The sequence below is a fragment of the Schistocerca americana genome, chromosome 4, assembly GCF_021461395.2.
Source record: "Schistocerca americana isolate TAMUIC-IGC-003095 chromosome 4, iqSchAmer2.1, whole genome shotgun sequence".
In the NCBI taxonomy this organism is placed as follows: domain Eukaryota; kingdom Metazoa; phylum Arthropoda; class Insecta; order Orthoptera; family Acrididae; genus Schistocerca; species Schistocerca americana.
The window spans coordinates 449,962,271-449,984,680 of record NC_060122.1 but is presented as its reverse complement, the minus strand read 5'-3'; the positions used below and the strand labels follow the sequence as shown (position 1 = coordinate 449,984,680).

The window sequence follows — 22,410 nt, the reverse complement described above, 5'->3', positions numbered from 1 at the left end:
CTATCGACCTGCCAGCGCTTTCGTTCGGTAAGTCACCTCATCTTTGTTTTTATATATAATTTTTCCCACGTGGAATGTTTCCCTCTATTATATTGATATCATTAATTTGTGTCTATATACTGTTTTACTTGAACTGTAGTTCAATAAATGATTAGAGGTGATGAACACAGGTTAAAAAGAAAATTTGGAAAATGTTACATTTGAAAAATGTTACTTTGAAAAATGTTAAATAAATGAGTTAAAAGAGAAATGAAATTTATGATGAGAATGGTAGTTGTGTCCCTGTTTCCATAGGACTCAGTTCAAGATAATGTAATAATTAAATAACTGCATTTTACTAAGACTCCAGCTGAATTATATTGTTAAATGTCATACAGACATGATGAGCCAGTCATACATTTCACATATCAGCAATTGAGAAGTCTTTCATTAATGTAAATAAATCTTCACAAAAAAGTTGGTACTTTACTCATTGTATTTATATCTTTTTCTGTGATTGCACACTACATAACTTGGAATGGGCACCAGGCCACTCTGTTATGTGTAATGCTTTGCAGTATGGTTATTCCAGAAGCAAATAAATATTGCTTTTTCTCTCTCCTTGTGTCTGACATACCACTTACTGTGGACTGTATATGCTTGCAACTTTAATTTATTTCCCTTTTCAATATGTCTTGAATAAATACAACTGTATATTATGTGTGTGACTAGATACTATCAAATTTTACTGTATTAAATAGCATTAAATTTTATTTTTCTCGTCTTTTTCAGGACCAGACCATATGGGGATAATGATGGCTCCTGCCAATGGATTTCAGCTCCAAAGCTGGAGTTTTGTTGAAGGTGAGCCACTTGTAGGTCCAAAGTGGAATGAGAGGGATACATACTTTATTTATTATGGCTGTGCTTCAGATCCAGTTCCTTGGACATTCTGGATAATTCTAAAGGTAAGAAAACCTCAACGAGTGCTGTCAGAGAAAAATACTGTGTTGTTCCTTTTCTAGTTTACGCTAATGAAATAGAAAGCCGAAACAGGCATAACCCTGTGATTTAGTTTGCTTGTATTAATAGAAATCCACATTCACACATTAATACTTTCATTCATTTAATGATAGAAATTGGAACCACTCAACTAAATAATTGAAAAATCCAATGTTGAAATAAAGACCGACTTGCGGCTATTGCATCACCCCAGGTACATCATAATAATAATTAAAAAAAAAAACTTTAAGCAAAAATACGAATTATCTTCAACATCATTATTTTGCAAATTTAATAATACATTTTATTATGTATGCAACATACACCAATAAGTGTGTTCAGATTAAAGTGAATGCAAATGAAATGATGTTGGTGGTGGAGAAACCAGAAGACACTCACCCAGTGTGAGTGCACAATAAATGAAAGGAAGAAACATAAACTGTGTGTGTGGCTTTTCACCCATGGGTAGTAGAAGCTGTGAATGCCAGAGCAATATAATGATAGCTTGACCAGCACCATCCATTGAGTGAATGGGGTACCCCTGATTGCTGAAACTGAACCTTTTAACCATATGAAATGTGCATGTAAGACAAACTGACCAGAACAAGAAATATACACATAACCAGAAACAACTAAAAGCCCATGACAATGATAATACTAAGCATATATTTCTCTTAAAATTCAGTTTTTCAGTGTTTCTTCATGCAGAACTGGTTTTCTATTTAGTCTTTCTCCTTTGCATTATCAGTAACTTCATGTAGATTTGTCTAAATTACATAGCAAGGCAGCACACTCAAAATATTTGCTTGGTGAGTATGATGTTCTTTCTTTCTTTCTTGCATGTATTTTCAGTATATTTGTAAGAGTTTCAGTAGAAATACTGGGGGCCACTACTGTATTTTACATTAGTATAGTATGTGAGGCTATAATGTTCTGCAGGATTCAGCTGACTACAATTTAATGGAGTTCGTGTCCCTGCAAAACAAACTCGCTCAGTTTTTTGCAGTCATGGATTTTATTTTTGTTTAGGGTGAAGGAAGAATTAACGAAACACTGGACATAGCAGTGACAAGTCATTTTCTACATGGACTGCACAAGACTTCACCAGGACTTGACCAGCTTTTACAGTACTTCCCATCATGGACAACTGTATCAGCCTGGGTTGCAACATACTCCTCATGGAAATTTTGAAGTTCTGAACTGTTAAACACAGTATAGACATAATGAATGAATCAAGCTGCACAGGACTTGGTTCATGGATTTTATTTTGTCTCCTGTAGGAGACACGTGGTAAATGTACAGTTTTGTAATACTTTTTTAAAACTGGAAGGGCCTCTGCTGTTATTGCTGGCACTATTTTACCAGAAATATTTTTTTTCCCTGTTAAATATTCATTTTTGAGTGACACCATTAGTTTACAGAATGTATTTTTAAGAACAGTATTTACTTAATTTTTTTATTCCTTTTATATTACATTGATCTCTCAGGAATCAGTAGTAATCTTTGGAATATTTTGTGTCTATATATGAATTTTGATTCCTGTACTGTCCATAAACACATGGCCCACTTCGGCCTTAATTAACACTAAGAGTTATATGTTTATTTGAAAAGCTTTTTTACAGTTATTAAGTACTGGTAATATCAGCAGAATGTAATAAATATTATACAACTACTGTTTGGTATCAATCCTACATTTTAGTCGGGCAACATAAGCTATTTGTAACTAACATTATGTGAAAAGACAAAGATGTGTGATATGGCAATACATAGGAGAAACACATACATAACTCATTTGCAAGTATTGAATATTGTTTACCTATAATTTGTAACTTGTATTTAAAATTTTTGTAAGCCCTTTCAAGTTGGATAGGAAACAATTTTTGAGCAGTATTTTTTTAAGTGTGCTGTGTTATCATATAAAGCGTTGTTGAGATTGAATATTAGCTATTAAGGCTGTGTAGAAAAAAGTGTAAAAGAAATGGGCAGATAATATCTACCACTACAATCATTAACATATCTACAAAATGTTTTTTTAAATGCTAAATTTGTTAACATTGTTGAGAGAGTATAGTTTTTTATAGATGTTTTCGTATTGGACATTTAAGAAGGGACATTATTTGTTTGCTTTGCAGCAGTTGCTAATTTTGTTGTTTGAACAACCTATTGTCTAAGCGATCATAGGTTTACTATTCATAGACAAGCTGTTAAAATGTGTTGTAGCAGAGAAGAAATGTAGACAGCTTTCATCCCGGGAACAGTGTCTGTATTATCTTTTTGATACAGATCCTTAAAAATCAAGTTTTACGTGACAGTGATAAAAATGTTCAAAGTATTAACCAGTACTTAAGTATACATGTTGCATACAATAGTTGTGTGTGGATGAGAATATTTATGATGAAAATGGAAGTGATCTGTCCGTGCAAGTCAAATTATTGCTGTTGTTTTTTTAACTGCTTTTAATTGTGATAAAAGTGTGCATGCTTATCGAAATAAGATTCAAAGATACGAATTTTAGAAATTCGTATGTTTTGTTAGTATGTTCAAGGAAGTTGAATGTGAGTCTAGTCCTGTTTTTGTGATCTGTTGTGTTTGTTATTACAACAGAGTGTTCTACACAAATGTTTGTATTCACAGCTAATTACATTTATTCCATGGTTTGAAACTTTGTTCTTAAGAGGATGATAAAAAATTGAGGTTGAGAGTTTCTTGCATTATGTGCTGTTTTATTGTTGTTTTGTATTTACACACATAAGTCTCATACCATCACACTACATAACCAGCATTTTTAATAACTGTCTTTCCTTCCCTTCTTCATCCCTCTTCTGCCAGTCTTTCTACTTTAGTAGTTTCCAATAAGCTATTGACACTACCCACTAAGTTATACTGATTTCAGTTGTCTCTTTTTGCGCCACTGTTTTTTACTGAAAGTATATAATATCTCTCATCGTAGTCAGATTTACACTTAATGAATATGTGCAGTTCACAAATTGGGGAGGGGGGGGGGGGGATGCATATATCACTCAATTAATGTGTGTTCGAGTGGAATTGCGATGCTAATTTTCAGGAAACTTGTGTAATCAGTTATATGATTTAGAAATTGTCAGTAGGGTGTTCTCAATGATCATATTTTGTTTATGTGCCTATAAACAGCATTTGAGCCGCATGCCTGATTCAGTGATACGAAATAGTAAACTGACATCTCTTTAAGGCGCTGAGAATTTGTGACTGTATGTGGAAATGCTTCTGCTCAGTAGTATGGTGTAAACTCAGAATTTTTAATCAGTATGAGCATCTACATGTGTGTGCACTCGGTATTCATGTAACAACAATCTTAAATGATTATCATTGTACAAAATCGTTGAGGCCTTCCTAGCCACTTGTTGACATATTGCCTGTTGACTTCCTTCTTGCATTCTTCATCTAATGTTTTGTCATAGATTTTTCTGACATTTTGCAGCCACTCACTGTGGTGAAACATTTTAAAAAAATTGTACAACATTGTCCAAAAAATCTGAAACGGAAACCATCAGGCAGTATACCAATTATTATTTTAGCAGCACTGAAATAATCTTTCCATATTTCTCAAATTGGCAACATACTGGTTCAAACATAAAATTTCAACACTGTTATTGTGGTTAATAATCACGAGAACTGCCACATCCATGTCAGTTATCACCCTGTAATGTATATTTTTACCATTGTGTACAAAATGATAAATTATTCCACTTCAGGTTTCAAAATCAAGGTTTGACAAAATATAATAATGGTTGAAGCAGGTGCTGAAACATCCTACCACATGCTCATAAAAATAGAACATTCAATGTATAACTATGCCACATGCAGTTTTGCAGGTAGTACAGTTATCAGCTAAAGACTTCTTGGTTTCAAAAAAACATTCAGTTTGTGTTTTCATTTGTTGGTAACACATGTCCTGAAATATTATTTCTTTCATAATGCCTAAAATCAAATTAGTCATACACTTTACCTAGATTCACTCAGCTGGTACACTATTTAAAACAATATGGCAGCTGATATGAAAGTGTACTTGTTTCATGCTCATGGTTACTATCTTTATTTCAATGTAAGTTAATTTTGCATGTAGAATACTCAATAAAATACTGTTATGGGTTTACCTGTTTTATAAACAAATATTTTGTTTCTTCCCTTACTAAATCTGACACGCCTGCATTGAGCTGTTTGTTCACCCCCAAGTCTCGCATATTCTGTGTATTAGGTTATGTGGACTGGAGAAGTTGTGTGTCAAAGATGTTTATGAAACTAAGATGATACTTCTGCAAGTATCCTCTGCCTTTAAACTACAGATTTACATTGTGTGTGCACAATTTGATTATTTTTCAGCAATCACTAGCATGTTTGTATTTCATATACAGTAAAACTTGCTCAAAATTGAATTGTCTGGAATTGAAATAATTTTCCAAATTGGACAAGTTTCCGAATTACACAAAACTCACTTGGGCTATGTAAAATTTGTCAGGTATCGTGCACAAAACTACAATAGAAACTTCTAATTATGCATATACTGTATTTACATACCTTCAATCCATCACAGTAGATGTTCATTTACTGTATATTGGACAATAGAACACTGGACTATTATACTAACTGATAAATAACATGGCATTTCTATATTTTTACCAGAACTTTAAATTTGTTTATTATGGTGTGTACATACATATTACTCTCATGTTTATTTGCTTTACATTTCACATTTTTCACCACATATCAAAGAGGAAAACTCATTTTAATTTCCTGTCCAAAACTGTTTTTTTTTCCCCTCTAGGCAATTTTTTGCACCATACAGTAGTTCCAACAACTTGGGAGAATTTGTGTGTGCTGCAAAATGCGTAGCATCGTTTATGCATGCAGTGGCTTCATCATCATCCTGTGTGTAGCAGATTTCTCTGATGTGAAAGTGGAGTGAGTTGACAGAAAGTCATCACTTTGAATGTAACCATTTGCACTACGTGAAATGTTTCGCATTTTCATTAATTCAGGAATTGCTGATGCATTTTCTTGAACTTCAATGGCCACAGAAGCATCTTGTTCTTGACCCCCAAACCCCACTTTGTTCAAGCACTGCTAAGCCAATCCAATTTACTGCATCCAGGACAGAAACTGACCATGCAAGAACACACACACTTTCGGCTTCTTCAACACTAAGAATAAGAAAATGCATCAGTAATCACATCTAATGACACTTGAATGTATAAATAACACCCTGATCCATGGGTTGTGTGAGGATAGTTGAACCTGGAGGGAACCAAGCCAATTTTAAGTGTGATAATGTTACTTTCAGGTGGCAGTTTGCATTGCCTAGGAAAAGGAGAAATTAGTGATTTCCTTTTTTCATTTTGGCATTGAAAGAGCCCAGCCATTCTTTCAAAAGACTACTCACCATCCACACCTTTGTATTGCTTCACCTTGTGAGTGGAAGCTTACTGACGTCTGTTTTCGAAACAATGCGGTTTTGCCATCTTTCCAATTGACAGTGGCTTCTCCATTTCACCCAACATGTTCCCACACAGAAGTACAGCTAGTATTTCCTTGGACATTTTCCTGATGGTGCACATTTCACCTTGAACTGGTAGTTATTTTGAAGGCAGCCTGTGATAACACAATCCCACTTCATTGGCATTGAACACATTTTTCAGGTCATAATTCACAGTTAAGTTGGACGGTATTGTCTTCCATTCTGTTCCTGCACTCCTTAACTTCCCCACACACTTCATTCCACACAATGTTGTGCCTAGCTTTGAAACTGTGCAGACTCCACAATTCCAAGCTCTTTAGCGACTTCCAGAACTCGCTCTGCAACAAGGGTCCAGATAAAGGAAGTTTTTTGCCTGCGCACTTATGAACCATTCCCACACTATTTCATTAATTTCTTCATTTCCAATCTTTGCCTTTCTGTTCATCTGCCCATTCCCTTTCAGCCATTCATCCTGAATCTTATCCTTGTTTCTTAAAGCCTCATAAATTTGTGTTTTACTGCATTTGAAACGCAACATAATTTCGCGCTCAGAGTTTGTCTTTCTCACTCACATCGATTACATTAATCTTTTTGTTAAGTGTTAATGACCATTTTTTCGACATGTTACTGTAGCTCTTTAAAACGCTACTAAGGCAACTGAAATTGGCAGAAAATAATGATCCAGACAGGTAAAACTATTGTTTAACGGAACAATACCCACCTCTTTCACTGCACACATTGCAGCAGGATGTTGGTAAATGCACAACAGTGTTCCTGTATGTGCCGGTGTGCGTCAATAATGAGGAAAACGAGAAAGCCGACAGAGTGCCGATGAATGAAAGATTTCCTTTGATTTACTGTTCTGACACTTAAAAGAACTAATTTGTTGTTGCACAGAGCGGCGCGGTTTTGGGTCCACAACAGCAGTGTCATGCTGCACTGGACCTCTCTTGTTGGGTTTGCACTGCTTAACAGAGGTGGTGTAAGCTCAGGGACCTCAGCAGTTTGGTCCCATAGGAACTTACCACTACGTACCAGTAACATCCTTGTAGAGTCGTGAATCTCTAATGAACCGTAATATGGTAGTACAGTATAGGCTCTTTTCCTTATTATACAATGAATTATTATGTATTTTCTAAGATTTGCTTTCCATTTCCGCGTTAGGCACGTTCCGCTTTATACAAAAAGTCAGCCTATAACAGTGCACTGAATGCATCAGGATTGAAATAATTGTACAGTTTGGGCAGATTTCCAAATTATAGATGTGCCAGTTTGAGCAAGTTTTACTATAACAAGTGTCAAAATGAAGACAATGTGATGGTTGCCACCTAGAAGCTGTATTGAGTAGCTTGTGTAGCGCATTGACAAAGTAGTCATAAGGTGTATATCACTCTTACAGAGGCCTGTATGTGTATGCTAAAATTGCTGTAGAACATCGAAGATTCATTGGTACTGACACAACTCCTCTTCAGTTGTTAAATAACTTAATGTCACATGCAACTCTTTCTCTTCAGTATTTATTTCATTGGACTGAGAATTATTTGGCTATAGAGAAAATAACTTGAAAGTATAGTGTGTCCACTGTTGTTGAGCATGTGTTGTCATGACACTGCACACATTTTATGGTTTTCATTTTCCCCAAATGTATTTTGAATGGTTTAGTGTTTTTATAAGTTCTCACAATATGGTGTTTGATAATTCTGACATTTACCAGCATTCAGACATAGAACCTTGGTCATACCAGATGACAAGACCAGTATGTCTTTTGACAGTACAGACAAAATGTCATGTCCAGGTGATAAGGAAAGCCTACATTTGAGATATTGTGTTCACTCAAAATGGTAGCACCAGAGCAATAATAATTTGCACAGAGATTTAACTGATAATGGTACTGGACAATGTGATGTAGGGATGCATGAACATCAGACTGTTTGTTCTGTAAAATGTTAAAATGTCCACTGAATATGATGCAGCATACACATTAGGTATTTTATCCTAAGAATAAAGTTGGTTGGTTTGTGGGGGTTGAAGGGACCAGACTACAAAGGCCGTCTAAGAATCAAGTAACTGGCCATACAAAACCTGATGTTTTTAATCTTCTTCAATGGGACTTGTCTATGGACTCAGTTACAAATCTTTTTCAAATGCATGCCACTGTCGCACCCCGCCCTCTGCCCCATCATGTAATTTTCCAGTGAACTAGGTCACAACATCTGACCTGTTCTTGTCTGAATTCAGTACCAATGCAGCAATAAGCCGAAACAGATTGACATTGGATGTCAGCACAACGCACAGGTCCCTCCTCATTGTAAAGTGCAAGGTCCTTTTTACCATATAAATATGGTTAGGCTGCTAGAACACTGGCAGTAGATCTTGCAAAAGGGGAAGGGAAAAGAGAAACTGTCTGTTTCAAAATTTTCTTACTTGGCAGTTTTACACATGGTAAATATATTGCTTCTTAAGTATCATGTATTAATCATAATTATTCATTCTCAATAGGTTTTTAATAAAACAGTAGGAATATTTTTCACATATTCAGCTACTGGCTCACGTTCGTATAGTGTGTGTGTGTGTGTGTGTGTGTGTGTGTGTGTGTGTGTGTGTGTGTGTGTGCATCTCAGATTTATAAATGCTCTTTCAAATAGAACATCTTAAGAATACATTTTTTCTCATGTACTACTGCACAGCCAAGAATTTGATTGTTAGAATATTTAACAAAGGCAAGATAGTCCAAAATAAAGCTTCACTGAAACCACTAGCTAAACAAAAAGTTAAATGGATTGCAAATGTGCTGAATGAAGTGCTACTTCAGTTGTAGAAGTAAGTTTTAAATTAACATTAATGTTTATTAATTGAATTGTCAAAATTTAGTTTATGTAAGCAGAATCTCTGTTTACATCAATTTGTTTTGCATCCCCAAAATTTGTTATATTACTATTTGTAGGACACGATGTATAAATGAATGAAAGGAAACAAAACTGAAAAGTTGGAAATTCACATAGACTATATCATCTTTGACTGATACTCTTTCTACTAATTTACATGTAGAGATTTTGAATTGTCACTACTTAGAACCTTATTGAAAACATTAATATACTGTGATTTATTTACTATAAAACTGTACTTGATACTGTGTTCTTCCAGAAATAAATCTTTAACTCTGAGGAGATTTTACGGTACTCGAAACACTGTGCAAGCAATATTTTACATCTGAGCTGTACAAATACATCTTTAAAATGGTATGAAAGGCTGTCAGTTGTTGATGGAATTCATGCCACAGAGTAGTAAAGCACACAGCATTATTTCTTGACAAAACATTTGTCTTGACATTAATAAAGTGCCATACTTCTGAACTACTACTGCATGTAATAAAAATGATAGTTCTCACAAGCAGACATTTCCATGTGTCTACAGCAGTTTGGAACAAAAAGTTTTCCAGCCTTACTGAGGTTTTTTTTTTTTTAAAAGCAAATATCCCATAGAAGTTAATATGTTACTGGTGCAGCTATCAGAAAATATTTTATTACTTAAGACTGTAATTGGCAAGACAAAGCAGATCTTACCAGATTTGATTACTTTACAGATAACACATTACAATGGTCCTTTCAGATACGATCACCATATGTTCGTCACTTGTCACCAGTAATGTTGAATAGACCATAAACATTCCATTACATATACCTAATTTGTAATTTATCTGAATTCATTGCATCAAAGGCATTTAAGAAATTACATGCATTTCTGTAACTATTTCTCATTTGGCAGTAAAAATTCATTCACAATCTGTTTTGTCCATGGTAATGATGAAGCCTGTGAAGCAAGAATTTTGTGCACACTCACAAACTGCAAGTGTTGAAACAAATATTTTTTGATGGAGTAATGGCAATGAAGGAAGATAAGAAAAGACAAAACTGACAGTCAGCAATTAAGTTAATGTGGATGATGGAAAACAGAAGCACAATTTACAATGGTGGAAACAAGGCAAAGAAGAAAAACACACAAGTGACAAAGAATAGATAACAAAAGACATTACTGTAAGTCAAGGTCTTATTGATGATAGAACTATGCATACACAGAGTGATTATAATTTAACTGTCACTACCTGAGAGGCCCTCCTAGGAAAAAAACTGGCCATAGGACAATGAAACTTTGTGGAAATGTTCCTAAGGACCCGCAGAAGAGAAACAATAAATAAACAAGTGAAACAACATGTTTTTATTTCCACACACATTAGTAAATTGTGTACTATGTTTACATTCCAGATTACAAACATCGCTCAGTGTGATGACCATTTGCATCCATGACAGCCTGGACCTGCACTAGAGATACTATTTCACAATTGTGCATGCACTTTTTGAACTGTTGACCATGGAATGTTTAGCTGTCATGACACAGCTCGTGCACTGCTAGGTGATCGCACATTGCGTCCAGCATTCTCAGTCATTGTAACAGTAAGTTTGCCAACAATTGGTGGTGCAATTGGCCACCCCTCCCAGGAGCTATTCCAAAAATCACCAGTCAGTTCGAACTTTGGAATCATGTTCTTAAACTCTGGTGTGAACAGAGGACTGCTCATTCATTTAATTTGCCAATACCTGAGAAGAGCAGCTGCACTATTGCTGCTGTTTTGGTAACATAGCTTTACCCTGCTCACATTGTCCAGACCTACATTGACAGTCTGCAACTGTAATGCATATTTATATACATTCCCATAGCAGTGCTGATGCCTAACAGCAAGTCCTGACACTTGCACTGTTAACAACACAAATCCTGCAGTGTACGGTCTAAACATTCCTATGAAGAGTGGTACAAATGTACTAAATAGTCTTCCATCCAGCAAAAGTTTAATTAAAACTACCCTGTACACATCAAGTTCTTGGCTTTAAAGTTGACATGCTGGTAAACAGAGTTTAAGCTATCTTTTAGTTTCTTGTAATGTATGTTTTACATAAATTTATGGTGATAGCACCTTGTGTGTAGGATGGACATTGGTTGCATGCTACAAATTTAGTGAATTACACCTACTTCTGTTGAGGCTGAATTAGTTGTGCATGGTTAGTTTTTCAGCAGAAGACATGTTATAGGTATGAGTTCTAAAGCTTGGAAATTATTTGAAAGGAAGGAGGAGGATTATGGCTTGTCTCACAAGGATTGTCAATGGCAGAACACTAACTTCCTACAGCAAGGAAAAACATTCTTTCCAAGGTATATTGTTCCAGCTTCTATCTGATTAAATTAAAATTACAGGAAATTACTGTTAAGCCCATTTAGTGCAGAGGTTTGGGAGCCATGCTAAAAATCTCTAAGAGACACTCTGATTCATTTGTAGATGTTGAGACAAGGGTATATGGTTGTTCCATAAACATGAAAATGCACAACAGGGGTATATGGCGTCAGTGAAAACTGCACTTTAACTTAAGATTGCTTTCTTGTCAGTTTTTCTAAATGGTTTTTCTGAAGTAATATAGAAATGCAGTTTAATCCAAATCATCTGATACAATTTACTGCCCTTGCCAGAAAGGCTATGCAATAAGGTCTTAATTTTTGTGCAAAAGTTGCCCATGTAATGCATAGCATGATACTTCCAGTCTAGTATATTGTCTTGCCTCATCAGGAAAGAGGGAAGGAGAGGGGAAGACGAAAGGAAGTGAGTTTTAAGGGAGAGGGTAAGGAGTCATTCCAATCCCGGGAGTGGAAAGACTTACCTGGATATGTGGGTGTGTGCGAGTGTATACCTGTCCTTTTTTCCCCCTAAGGTACTTCTAGAACGTACTTGAACTGAATATAGGAATTAAAATTGTACAGTCCAGGTGAGTTTTGTCATTGGTCCTGCATATTCCGCCTCCTGATGACTGATTCTCACCCTGGTGGTGATCTCTTAGAACTTATTTTGCCGCTATGCTCTTCGTCACCTTTCTGCTTGTTGCCTGTTGCTTGAGCTTCGAATTTCCCAGAGCTGCAGGATCCTTATAGGGCTTCATTCGAAGGACATGGACCGTATCTCTGATCTTTCGTCGTCTTGTGTCGGGGACAAAATCTTCAACTTCATAAGTAACATCAGACAACTGTCTTACAACCTTATAAGGTCCAAAGAAGTGCCTGAGGAGCTTCTCGGAGAGACCAACCTTCCAAACAGGAGTGAGGAGGAGTGAGGAGGAGGAGGAGGAGGAGGAGATTAGTGTTTAACGTCCCGTCGACAACGAGGTCATTAGAGACGGAGCACAAGCTCGGATTATGGAAGGATGGGGAAGGAAATCGGCCGTGCCCTTTCGAAGGAACCATCCCGGCATTTGCCTGAAGTGATCCAGGGAAATCACGGAAAACCTAAATCAGGATGGCTGGACGCGGGATTGAACCGTCGTCCTCCCGAATGTGAGTCCAGTGTGCTAACCACTGTGCCACCTCGCTCGGTAACAGGAGTGAAGATCCAGACAATGTCACCAGGCTGGTAGACAACAAGCTGGTGGCTCACGTCATACCTTCGGCGATGGTTTTCTTGAGCCTGCAGCATGCAGAGTCGAGCTAACTGCCGAGCATCCTCAGCTCTGGTTAACACCTGGCCGATGTAGTTGTCGTCTGCGTCATCAGGATGTAACGGAAACAGTGTTCATAGTCGTATTCACCTCACGCCCATGTGTCAGGAGAAATGGTGTAAATCCTGTGGTGTCTTGTTTGGCAGTGTTGTAGGGAAACATCACGAAAGGTCGCAACTCGTCCCAGTTGCTCTGCACAACATTGACGAACATTGATAGCATGTTGGCCAAGGTCTTACTAAGGCATTCAGTAAGCCTGTTAGTTTGTGGATGGTAGGCAGTTGTCATGAGATAAGTAATGTTGCACCAACAGTTTCTATCTGTTACAAGATGCGATTGAAAACTTTTCCTCATTCCGTAATTAGCGACCTTGGGGCACCATGTTTTTAATACAATGTCTTCAAATGGCTCTGAGCACTATGGGACTTAACATCTATGGTCATCAGTCCCCTAGAACTTAGAACTACTTAAACCTAACTAACCTAAGGACAGCACACAACACCCAGCCATCACGAGGCAGAGAAAATCCCTGACCCCGCCGAGAATCGAACCCGGGAACCCGGGCGTGGGAAGCGAGAACGCTACCACACGACCACGAGATGCGGGCTACAATGTCTTCCACGATGAATTTGGCTACCTCAGATACTTCAGCTGTTTTCACGGTTTTTATAATGGCATAGCATGTCAGATAATCAGTGCAAACAACAATCCATCTATTGCCACTAGCAGACATTGGAAATTGTGCGAGGTGGTCAATCCCAACATGCTGCGAAGACGTTTCAGCTGGTGGAATTGGTATGAGTCAGCCAGGTAGTTTCTGAGGAACTGCCTTTCTCCTCTGGCACTCTCGACAGTGTGACACATAGTGACGGACACTTCTAAATAAACCTGGCCAGAAAAATCTCTTGCGGATTCTATCATATGTCTTAATAAATCCTAAATGTCCGGCCTCAGGTGTGTGATGGAATTTCTGTAGAATATCTAAGTGCATGTGTTTAGGAATTGCTGGTAGCCACCTGTTTCGAAAAAGATCAAAGTTTTTCTTGCAAAGTAATCCATTAACTACCTTAAATTGTCCTTTCACATCCTCTGATTGATTTAAGGCAAGCATAATTTGAGATATCTTGGCGTCCTCCTCCTGCTCAGCAGAGAGATACTGGAGTGCAGCGAGACAGTCACTATCTTCATCAAAGTCTTGACGGCCTTGCACAGGGTTTCTTAGGAGACAGACAGCACCTTGGTGTTTTCTTCCACTTTTGTACACTATGGTAATGTCACACTCTTGAAGACGTAGTGCCCACCTGGTGAGTCATCCTGTTGGATCCTTAAGACCTGTCAACCCTCAAAGTGAATGATGATCTGTAACAACTGTGGATGGCCTTCCATAGAGATAGTGTCGAAACTTGCACATGGCCCAGATCACAGCAAGACATTCTATTTCTGCAGTTGAGTAGTTTCTCTTGTCTTTTGTAAGTGTCCTAGAAGCATAGGCTATAACCTTCTCTTTTCCATCTGAAATTTGCACCAGAACAGCACCGATCCCAAAACCCGCTGGCATCTGTGTGTAGTTCTGTAGGTGCGCTCTCATCGTACAAACCCAGTACAGGGTCAGTCGTCAGAGCTTTTTACAGCACATCAAAAGGATCTTGCTGAGCTCCACCCCAGATAAATTTATCATCAGCTTTTAACAACTCTTGGAGTGGCTGGCTTTGATACAAAAGTCTTTGATTAAATGATGGTAATAAGAATATAATCTGAGGAAGCTTCTCACATTTCTAATACTTTTAGGAATAGGAAATTCTGTTATAGATCTCACCTTTTCTGGGTCTGGCCGCACACCTCTGTTTGACACAAGGTGTCCAAGTATTTTGATTTCTTTTGCTCCAAAGAGACACTTCTTGGATTAAGTTTCAGTCCGCTTTGTTGGAGACACTTAAGAATGGTTCTCAGTCTTTTTATATGTTCCTCAAATGTCGCTGAGAGCATTATAATGTCATCTAAATAACAAAGACACATTATCCACTTCAGGTGCCTTAGAAGATTATCCATCATCTGTTCAAAAGTTGCTGGTGCATTACACAAACCAAACGGCATTACCTTAAACTCAAACAGACCCTCAGGGGTGATGAATTCAGTTTTCTCATGGTGAACCTCATCTACTTAAATTTGCCAGTATCCCAAGTACATGTCCATGGTTAAGAAAATCTTAGCCCCCTTCAGACAATCTAGTGTATGGCCAATTCGTGGAAGAGGGTAAACTTCCTTTTTAGTTATCATATTAAGCTTTCTGTAATCGACACCAAAGCGCCAACTGCCATCCTTCTTCCTGATGAGGACCACTGGTGATGACTGTGGGCTATGGGAAGGCGAAATGATGTTATTCTTCATCATTTTCTCTACCTCATGAATTATTCCATGTTCCATTACTGACACACGGTATGCTCTCTGGTTTATTGGTTGATACTCTACAGTGCTGAACCGGTGCTTCACCATTGATTTGTCTAATTTGCTCTTCACCTGCGGATTGAAGCATTCAGAGAACTCTTGAAGAATGGCAAGTAGCTTCTTCTGTTGTTACTTAGTGAGATCTGGTGATAGTCGAGCTAGAAGATCTTGTCTCGTAGTGATAGCGCTGATGTCGCTCACAGACTCGGCATGAGAGGTTTCTATGGTGCTCAGCTATTCTTCAATTAACGGCTCAGCTTTTGCTATGCACATGCATCTTGGAAGGGTCTGCAGTTCTCGGTGACAGTTAACTATTCACAATTCACCAAATCTGTTCTTAAACGAGATAAGAGGCTGGTATGACCAAGTTAGTCTTCAGTGGTATGCTTCTCTTACATTCCACTAAAAGATCCATGAGCTGATGCATGGCACAACATGTGACAGTTACCTTTCTAGTGCTGACTGGAGGAATGATCACTTCATCCAGCACACATAGTCTCTCGTCTAGCACAATCTTTGAGCGACCACAATCTATAATTGCCTGAGAAGCTTTCAAAATGTCCCATCCGAGAAGGACATGACTACACTCATGTAAGACAATGAATTCTAAGGGCTGTGTATGGCCACTTATACTCACACGAATGACATCTTCCTGTAGGTTTTACATATTTCCCATTAGCCACCTTCAGCAGAGATGTTTTGTTGTTGATGAATACAGTTTTCTGCAACTGGCAATGGTATTTCTCCAAAATAACTGAATATGATGCTCCAGAGTCCGCAAGAGCTTGGGCTGGTTGGTCGTTCATGAGGGTATCGACATACCGTAAAATGGGGTGACTTTGTGACAAGTTTTGCATGTTTTCACTCGTACACTGATCAATTTTTAACATAAACTGAAACGGATGGCATCATAAGATAGCTACAACCTTCCTTTACAAGATTATGTCTTCAAAAAATTTGTATCTTTTTTATGAACGACTATATAGTGGGAAAACTCTGTCACAAAGTCACCCCACCCTGTGGGGTGACTTTGTGAGAACATTGTTTTTGGGTTACAAAGTATGGGAAAAAAATGTCACAATTTTGACCAATCAAAAAGTATATTTAATCAATGTACAGGTGTTTGATGCTTTGGTAGAGCTACATCATTTTTACAAGTGATGAAGAAGGAGCTCCCTAATCTAGATTTTTCACCTCAAAGAACCCTCGCTTTCCTACCGGTCTTGGGGGGTCGATAGTGTACAAAACTTCTTCTTTGGAGTACAGAATAGCATCTTCTTTAGTAGGCCACTTCCAGAACATCTTGGTCCTCTCCATAACGCTGACAATGTAGCCCTCTTGTTTTTCTTCAGTCACCCTTCCTGGAAAAAGTTTCCCTTCAAAGTTCACCACTACAAAATTATCCACTTTGAAAACGTTTTTTTCAGGAGCCATGCTGTAGATTCCCAAGACGTCTTTATCATTTGGAATCACTTTTGTGGGAGACATTTCATGTTCTGAATCCTCCAAAAAGCTGAAAGATTCATCCAGCACGTCGGGGTCGCTGGGATCTTCATCCGTCCAGTTCCTCTCTCTGCTGTTATCTTCATCTGAAGAGCTTTCTTCAGACATCTCACCTGCCAGTACAGCCTTTTCCTTGGATCCGCTGGGTCTGGAGGAAGTGCTGGCTTTTGTGTTCTTCCCTTTCGGCTGTTCCGCCCTACTGGCTTCGATTTCGGCACTGGAGATACTTCTGCCTGCTGGAACAGTGAGCCTTCTCCTTCTCTTGGGGGCCCGGCATCCTGTAACCTCTTCTCTCTTCTTCTGCAGTTCTTCTATGAAGATCTCACCAACCACTCCTGATAAGGACTGTAGGCTCTCTTCCAAGATGGCCTTCGGGAGTCTTTGGAGGACTTCCATTTTGTTAAGCGGAAAAATCCCAGTCTTCCTAAATCCTGACTGGAGATTTTTTATGATGTTCTCCTGCAGCTTGTCCATCATTTTCTTTAACAGACCAGGCAGTTCATCTTTTGGAACTGATGTGCACCAGCTACCAGATGTCGATTGCTTCCAATTTGACAAAATTTCACGCCAAATCAGTTTTAGAACTCTGAATATGGCAACATCTAGCGGTTGCAGTAGATGTGTCGCATTTGGTGGGAGTGCGATAAATTTTATCCCATACTTTTCGCAGAGTCGAATAACCTCTAGGTTAATATGCAAACTCAAATTATCGCCAATAAGAACTTTTTGGCCATCTTGTTGTTTCAGTATGGGGAGCATAAGATTGATTGAACCAGTCCTCAAACACTTGGTGATCAAACCATCCAGATTTAGTACGATTGTAGCGGGCTCCTTCAGGTCCATTTTCGGTCCAGGTCGACCACATGTTCTCGGCCTTGTAATTTATGTATAGTGGAGCCAACTGTCCTGCGGCATTCCCACAGACCATAATCGAAGTACACGCTTTGGAACAATTTTGTATCCGCTCTGGATATTTTGCTCCTCTTCTGACCAACACTTTTTTGCTTCCTGGATCGTCCTGGACGTTCGTTTCGTCGTAATTCCAAATTTTTTCTGGCGGAATACCCTCTAACTCCTTCTCTAAATGCTCAAAATATGAGTCAATCACTTCAGTATCAGTCGCAGATCTTGCATATGTGATATTTTTGGCGACACGTTCGGAGAGAACATACTTATGCCGCTTCATAAATGACATGGCCCACTCTCTCCCAGGAAAGTTTCCATTTCCAAACACGGGAACGTTTCTTCCGGTTCGATCTAGATATGATTTGACGACACAGCGCAAATCAAGTAATGTCATTGGGAAACCATAAGATGCCATTGCAATGGAATGAGCAACGAATGTATCCTCTTCTTCTTTTGTAAAAATAGGTTGACCCCCATGCTGTCTTTTAGGTTTGACTGTCTCTGAGTTTGAGGTGGTCGAACGTTTTATCTCTTTGGTTTTGTTCCACAATGTGTTTCGATGAATATTGAACCTAAAAGCAGAGAAAAAGAACGTATAAAACATATATACCAGTATGGTATAATTCAGAAAAAAATACCATACCTTTTAAAAGATGTTTAATAGAAAAAATGCCAAAAATATCAGAATTTTACGAAGGTAGGTTTAAAATTTGCATAAATGCTTCCTTTACAAATGCCAGAAGTTGCAAATTGGTGTAAAAACCCGTTTTATGACAGTAAAGTTTGTAACAAAATAAAGGAATGTAGGTAACTTCCTGGTGTACATAGCTGTATATTGCTCCCTATTCAAGCAGAAGAATTTGCTTAAAAACGCCAAACAGATGGTCATCTAAACGTCTATTTTAGCCTTACAGTATCCAATAAAATGTTTACTTCCTGTGTGACAGTGTATGAAAAATTAAAGAACTGCCACTAACCTTTCAGATGCTGCTCGCAGGGTCATTTTCTTTGTTAAAACCAATTTAACGGCTTTATCTAACGTCTCTGGAGAGTAATTTCTATAGGCTCTTGCACCCAACTTCCTTTTATAAGACCTCATCTTCTTTTCAGTGCTTGAAAGACAAAAAAACGTGATAAAATATAACCTAAAACCATGGTGGGGTGACTTTGTGACAAGTTGGGGTGTCACAAAGTCGCCACACAAAGTGCGTGCATTTCAGTTTTTGTCTCATATGTTCAACAAACATGGCTAGATTTAATCGATATTCTACAATAATTTGCCCAACATATTAACAAACAAATGTACATACCTGTTTTAGTTGCGTCCTTAACGTAAACGTTTTCACAATATAAAGTTTCCCTTGTTTTACGAAAACGTAAATAACAGCGTTTCTAAGCAACGGCGTGGGAAGGAACTATGCGTGTGCAGAAGCTTCACCCTGCTGCCGCTACGTGGCGTGGCATGTCTGACAAACGAAATGCGTGGTTCAGCTCTTTCCTGAGACGAGCGGTCGCGGCGCGAGATTTAAAATACGAAAACTCGATCCCTTGTCACAAAGTCGCCCCATTTTACGGTAGTTTCCTATCATTTTTCTAGTGATCGACGGCGGAGGATTTTTCTCTTCTGTGGCCTCAAGGAAAGTCGCACCCTTCAGTTTTGCAGGTTGCAGCAGCTAGGTGATCGACTGGAAGTCGGGGAGTGTCCTCTCCAGTGGCGAGCTTGCGGCGATGGTGACCTATGTGGTCCTGCACCCACAGCTTCCTGTTCATCTTCGTCGTCCCAGAATTGGTGTCGGCTAAGATCGGTCTGCTGTCTTCTGACACAGGCATCATCAAATATCCGCCGCCTTTCTTGACAATAGCACACCACATGTCCCGGTCATCCACAGTGGAAACATACTGGTTGGTTATACTGGGTCCTCCTGACGTCAGTCTTCCTTGGTGCCCAAACAGGTTCCTCATGCGGCATTGTAGGAACGTAACTCTGCCTGCGTCTCAACTTTTTCACTGTTTTAAAGGAAAATGAAGGATGAGAGATTGGGTTCAATGTCTGTTCCACTTTCTCCCTTAAAACCTCTTGAAGGGTCTCACTTTTTTGCTCGCTGTGCAATCCAAGGGCCTTCTGAACTTCCTCTCTCACTATCTGACGAAGAACACTTGTGAAGTCAGTTGCTTCCTCCATTAAAGACAATGATACGACATTTGGAAGCCGTTCAAACTTCTTGCATGTAATTCTTTTTTGATTGCATTGTCTCGATATTCTGGCACAGTTAAGGGGACCACACGGTGGTTCAGGTCGGGGGGGGGGGAACAGATTTTTGGTTTATCATATTTCGATAGATTAAGGTTTTCTTTAAGTACTTTGAAAAGGATTTTGCTGAATTTTTTTTTTTTCGAGCATTTAAAGAGCATTTTCTTACCACGTGTTTATGTGCCACGCCCACTTTTGTTACCCACTTTTCTGCATATATTTCAGATCTTTATATCCCCTACAATGCACATTAGGTGTTTTTTTTTTACTCCAAAGTGTGTTGGCTACCCTTGGAATGCAACGGTCAGTATTCTTTTGTTTCTGCTGTTTGTAAACAACATGCTTTCAAACACACGGTTAGTTTTGTTCAAGTGTGGTTGCGAGTAGTTGTTATACTTACGTTTGCAGTGCTTGTTTACATGTGTTTTGTTGTGTTTATTTAAGATAACAAAACGTAAAGGGATTTTGAAGAATGACAATTTAGAGGAAACAAGTTTAGAAAGCTTTCTGTAGAAGAGGTTATGTCGCCTGGCAATGATGTTTCTAATTGTAATTCTTCAACAAGTGCATCATCAAAGAAGCTCTCACCATTTCAAGAGAGTTACAACAAATTTACTGTAAGTGACAAGGGGTGCAGTAACATTATTATAAATTTGAGACTATTATCCAATGTAATTTCAAAATTTGTACAATGTAGGTAGTGTGGTGTGTCACAGAGTGTGAAAATTTGTGAGTGTGCCAGTGAGAGAAAAAGGCCTAGCAATTTCTTTGGATTTAATTTGCACTAAATGCTCAGCTGTGATTTCATTTATGAGTTCTTCAAAACCAAATGCAAGTGGCCCTTATGAAATCAATACTAGATTAGTTTATGCCTTACGATCCATTGGCAAGGGCATGGCTGCAGGGAGAACATTTTGTTCAGTGATGAACTTACATCAACCACCAAATAAATTTGAAAAACTGATTGCAATATTAGAAAAAGCTGTGTGTGACGTCAGTGAGGAAAGCGTGAAACTGGCTGCTAGGGAAGCAGTGGAAGAAAATGATGGATGTTCGGATATTGCTGTTGCACTTGATGGAAGTTGGCAGAGAAGAGGACATACTTCTCTGAATGGAGTAGTGACTGCCACGTGTATAGACACTGGTAAAGTGTTAGATGTGGAGATAATGTCTAAATATTGCAAATGTTGTAAAGTCAGTGAACATAAAGAACACAACTGTGTGGCTGATTTTAGAGGAATAAGTGGTGGTATGGAAATTCATGGAGTACAACAAATATTTCATCGCTCCAAGGCGTACGGTACACCAAATATTTGGGTGATGGTGACAGTAAGGCATACAACAATGTGGTGAACTCTAAACCATATGGAGATACCATTATTAGCAAAATAGAATGTGTAGAGCATGTTCAAAAACGTTTGGGAACAAGGCTGAGAAAACTAAATGTTGATATGAAAGGAAAAAAATTAGAAGATGGAAAATTGTTGACCGAACAGGGTCGGTTAACTAAAACTGAAATACAAAACTTGCAGGTATACTATGGACAGGCAATTAGGAGAAATAAAGAAAATCTGGAGGCAATGAAAAGATATGTTTGGGTCATATTCTTCCATACGTCCTCTACTGATGATAAGCCATGTCATGGATTGTGTCCATCAGGAGAAAATTCGTGGGGCAAATACAATAGGGCTCAGGTAACTGGGAATATAATTCTCATGAGCATTCTCTTCATGCTACTGTTATTACAGCAATTAAACCTATTTTCAGATACTTGGCTCATCCTGACCTTCTAAGGAAATGTCTGCATGGGCAGAGACAGAACCCAAATGAATGTTTCAACAGCATAATTTGGAACCGCCTTGCTAAAACTGTATTTGTAGCCGTGCATACAATGAAACTAGGAGCTCATGATGTTGTTATTACATTCAGTTGTGGAAATATTGGAAAGTGTTGAGTACTGAAAAAGCTGGCAGTTAATCCTGGTGAAAATATGATTACTGGGTTGCAACATGGCGATAAAATAAGGATAGCCGATGCAGACGGTCTGCATCTAATATGGTCAGGAAAGCAAGACAAGCATTCAGGAAGGTGAAAAAGAAGGTGGGAGATTTGCTAGAGGCCAAAGAAGGGCCATCATATGCAGCAGGACAGTTTTAATTAACTGTAAGCAACAAATTTCAAAAGTTTTTTTTTTTCTAAGTCAATTTCCCGCATATTAAAATTTTAAGTACATATGCCCCATTATATCAGAAAGTATCATAGATAAATGAATGAAATTTTCAGAGTCTCTGCATAACATA

General features: G+C 38.3%; 1 protein-coding gene across 3 annotated transcripts in view; it reads left to right on the top strand.

Annotated features, from left to right (window-relative positions):
• LOC124612298 (endoplasmic reticulum metallopeptidase 1-like) overlaps nt 1-9,828 on the top strand; it is a 474,311-nt gene extending 464,483 nt beyond the window's left edge. For all 3 annotated transcript variants that reach the window (XM_047140409.1, XM_047140408.1, XM_047140410.1), the window contains 2 exons: nt 772-947; nt 2,011-9,828. In XM_047140409.1, coding sequence (XP_046996365.1) covers nt 772-947; nt 2,011-2,172 — 338 coding nt within the window. In that variant the 3' untranslated portion in view covers nt 2,173-9,828. The remainder of the gene's footprint in view (nt 1-771; nt 948-2,010) is intronic.
• The last annotated feature ends 12,582 nt before the right edge of the window (nt 9,829-22,410 follow it).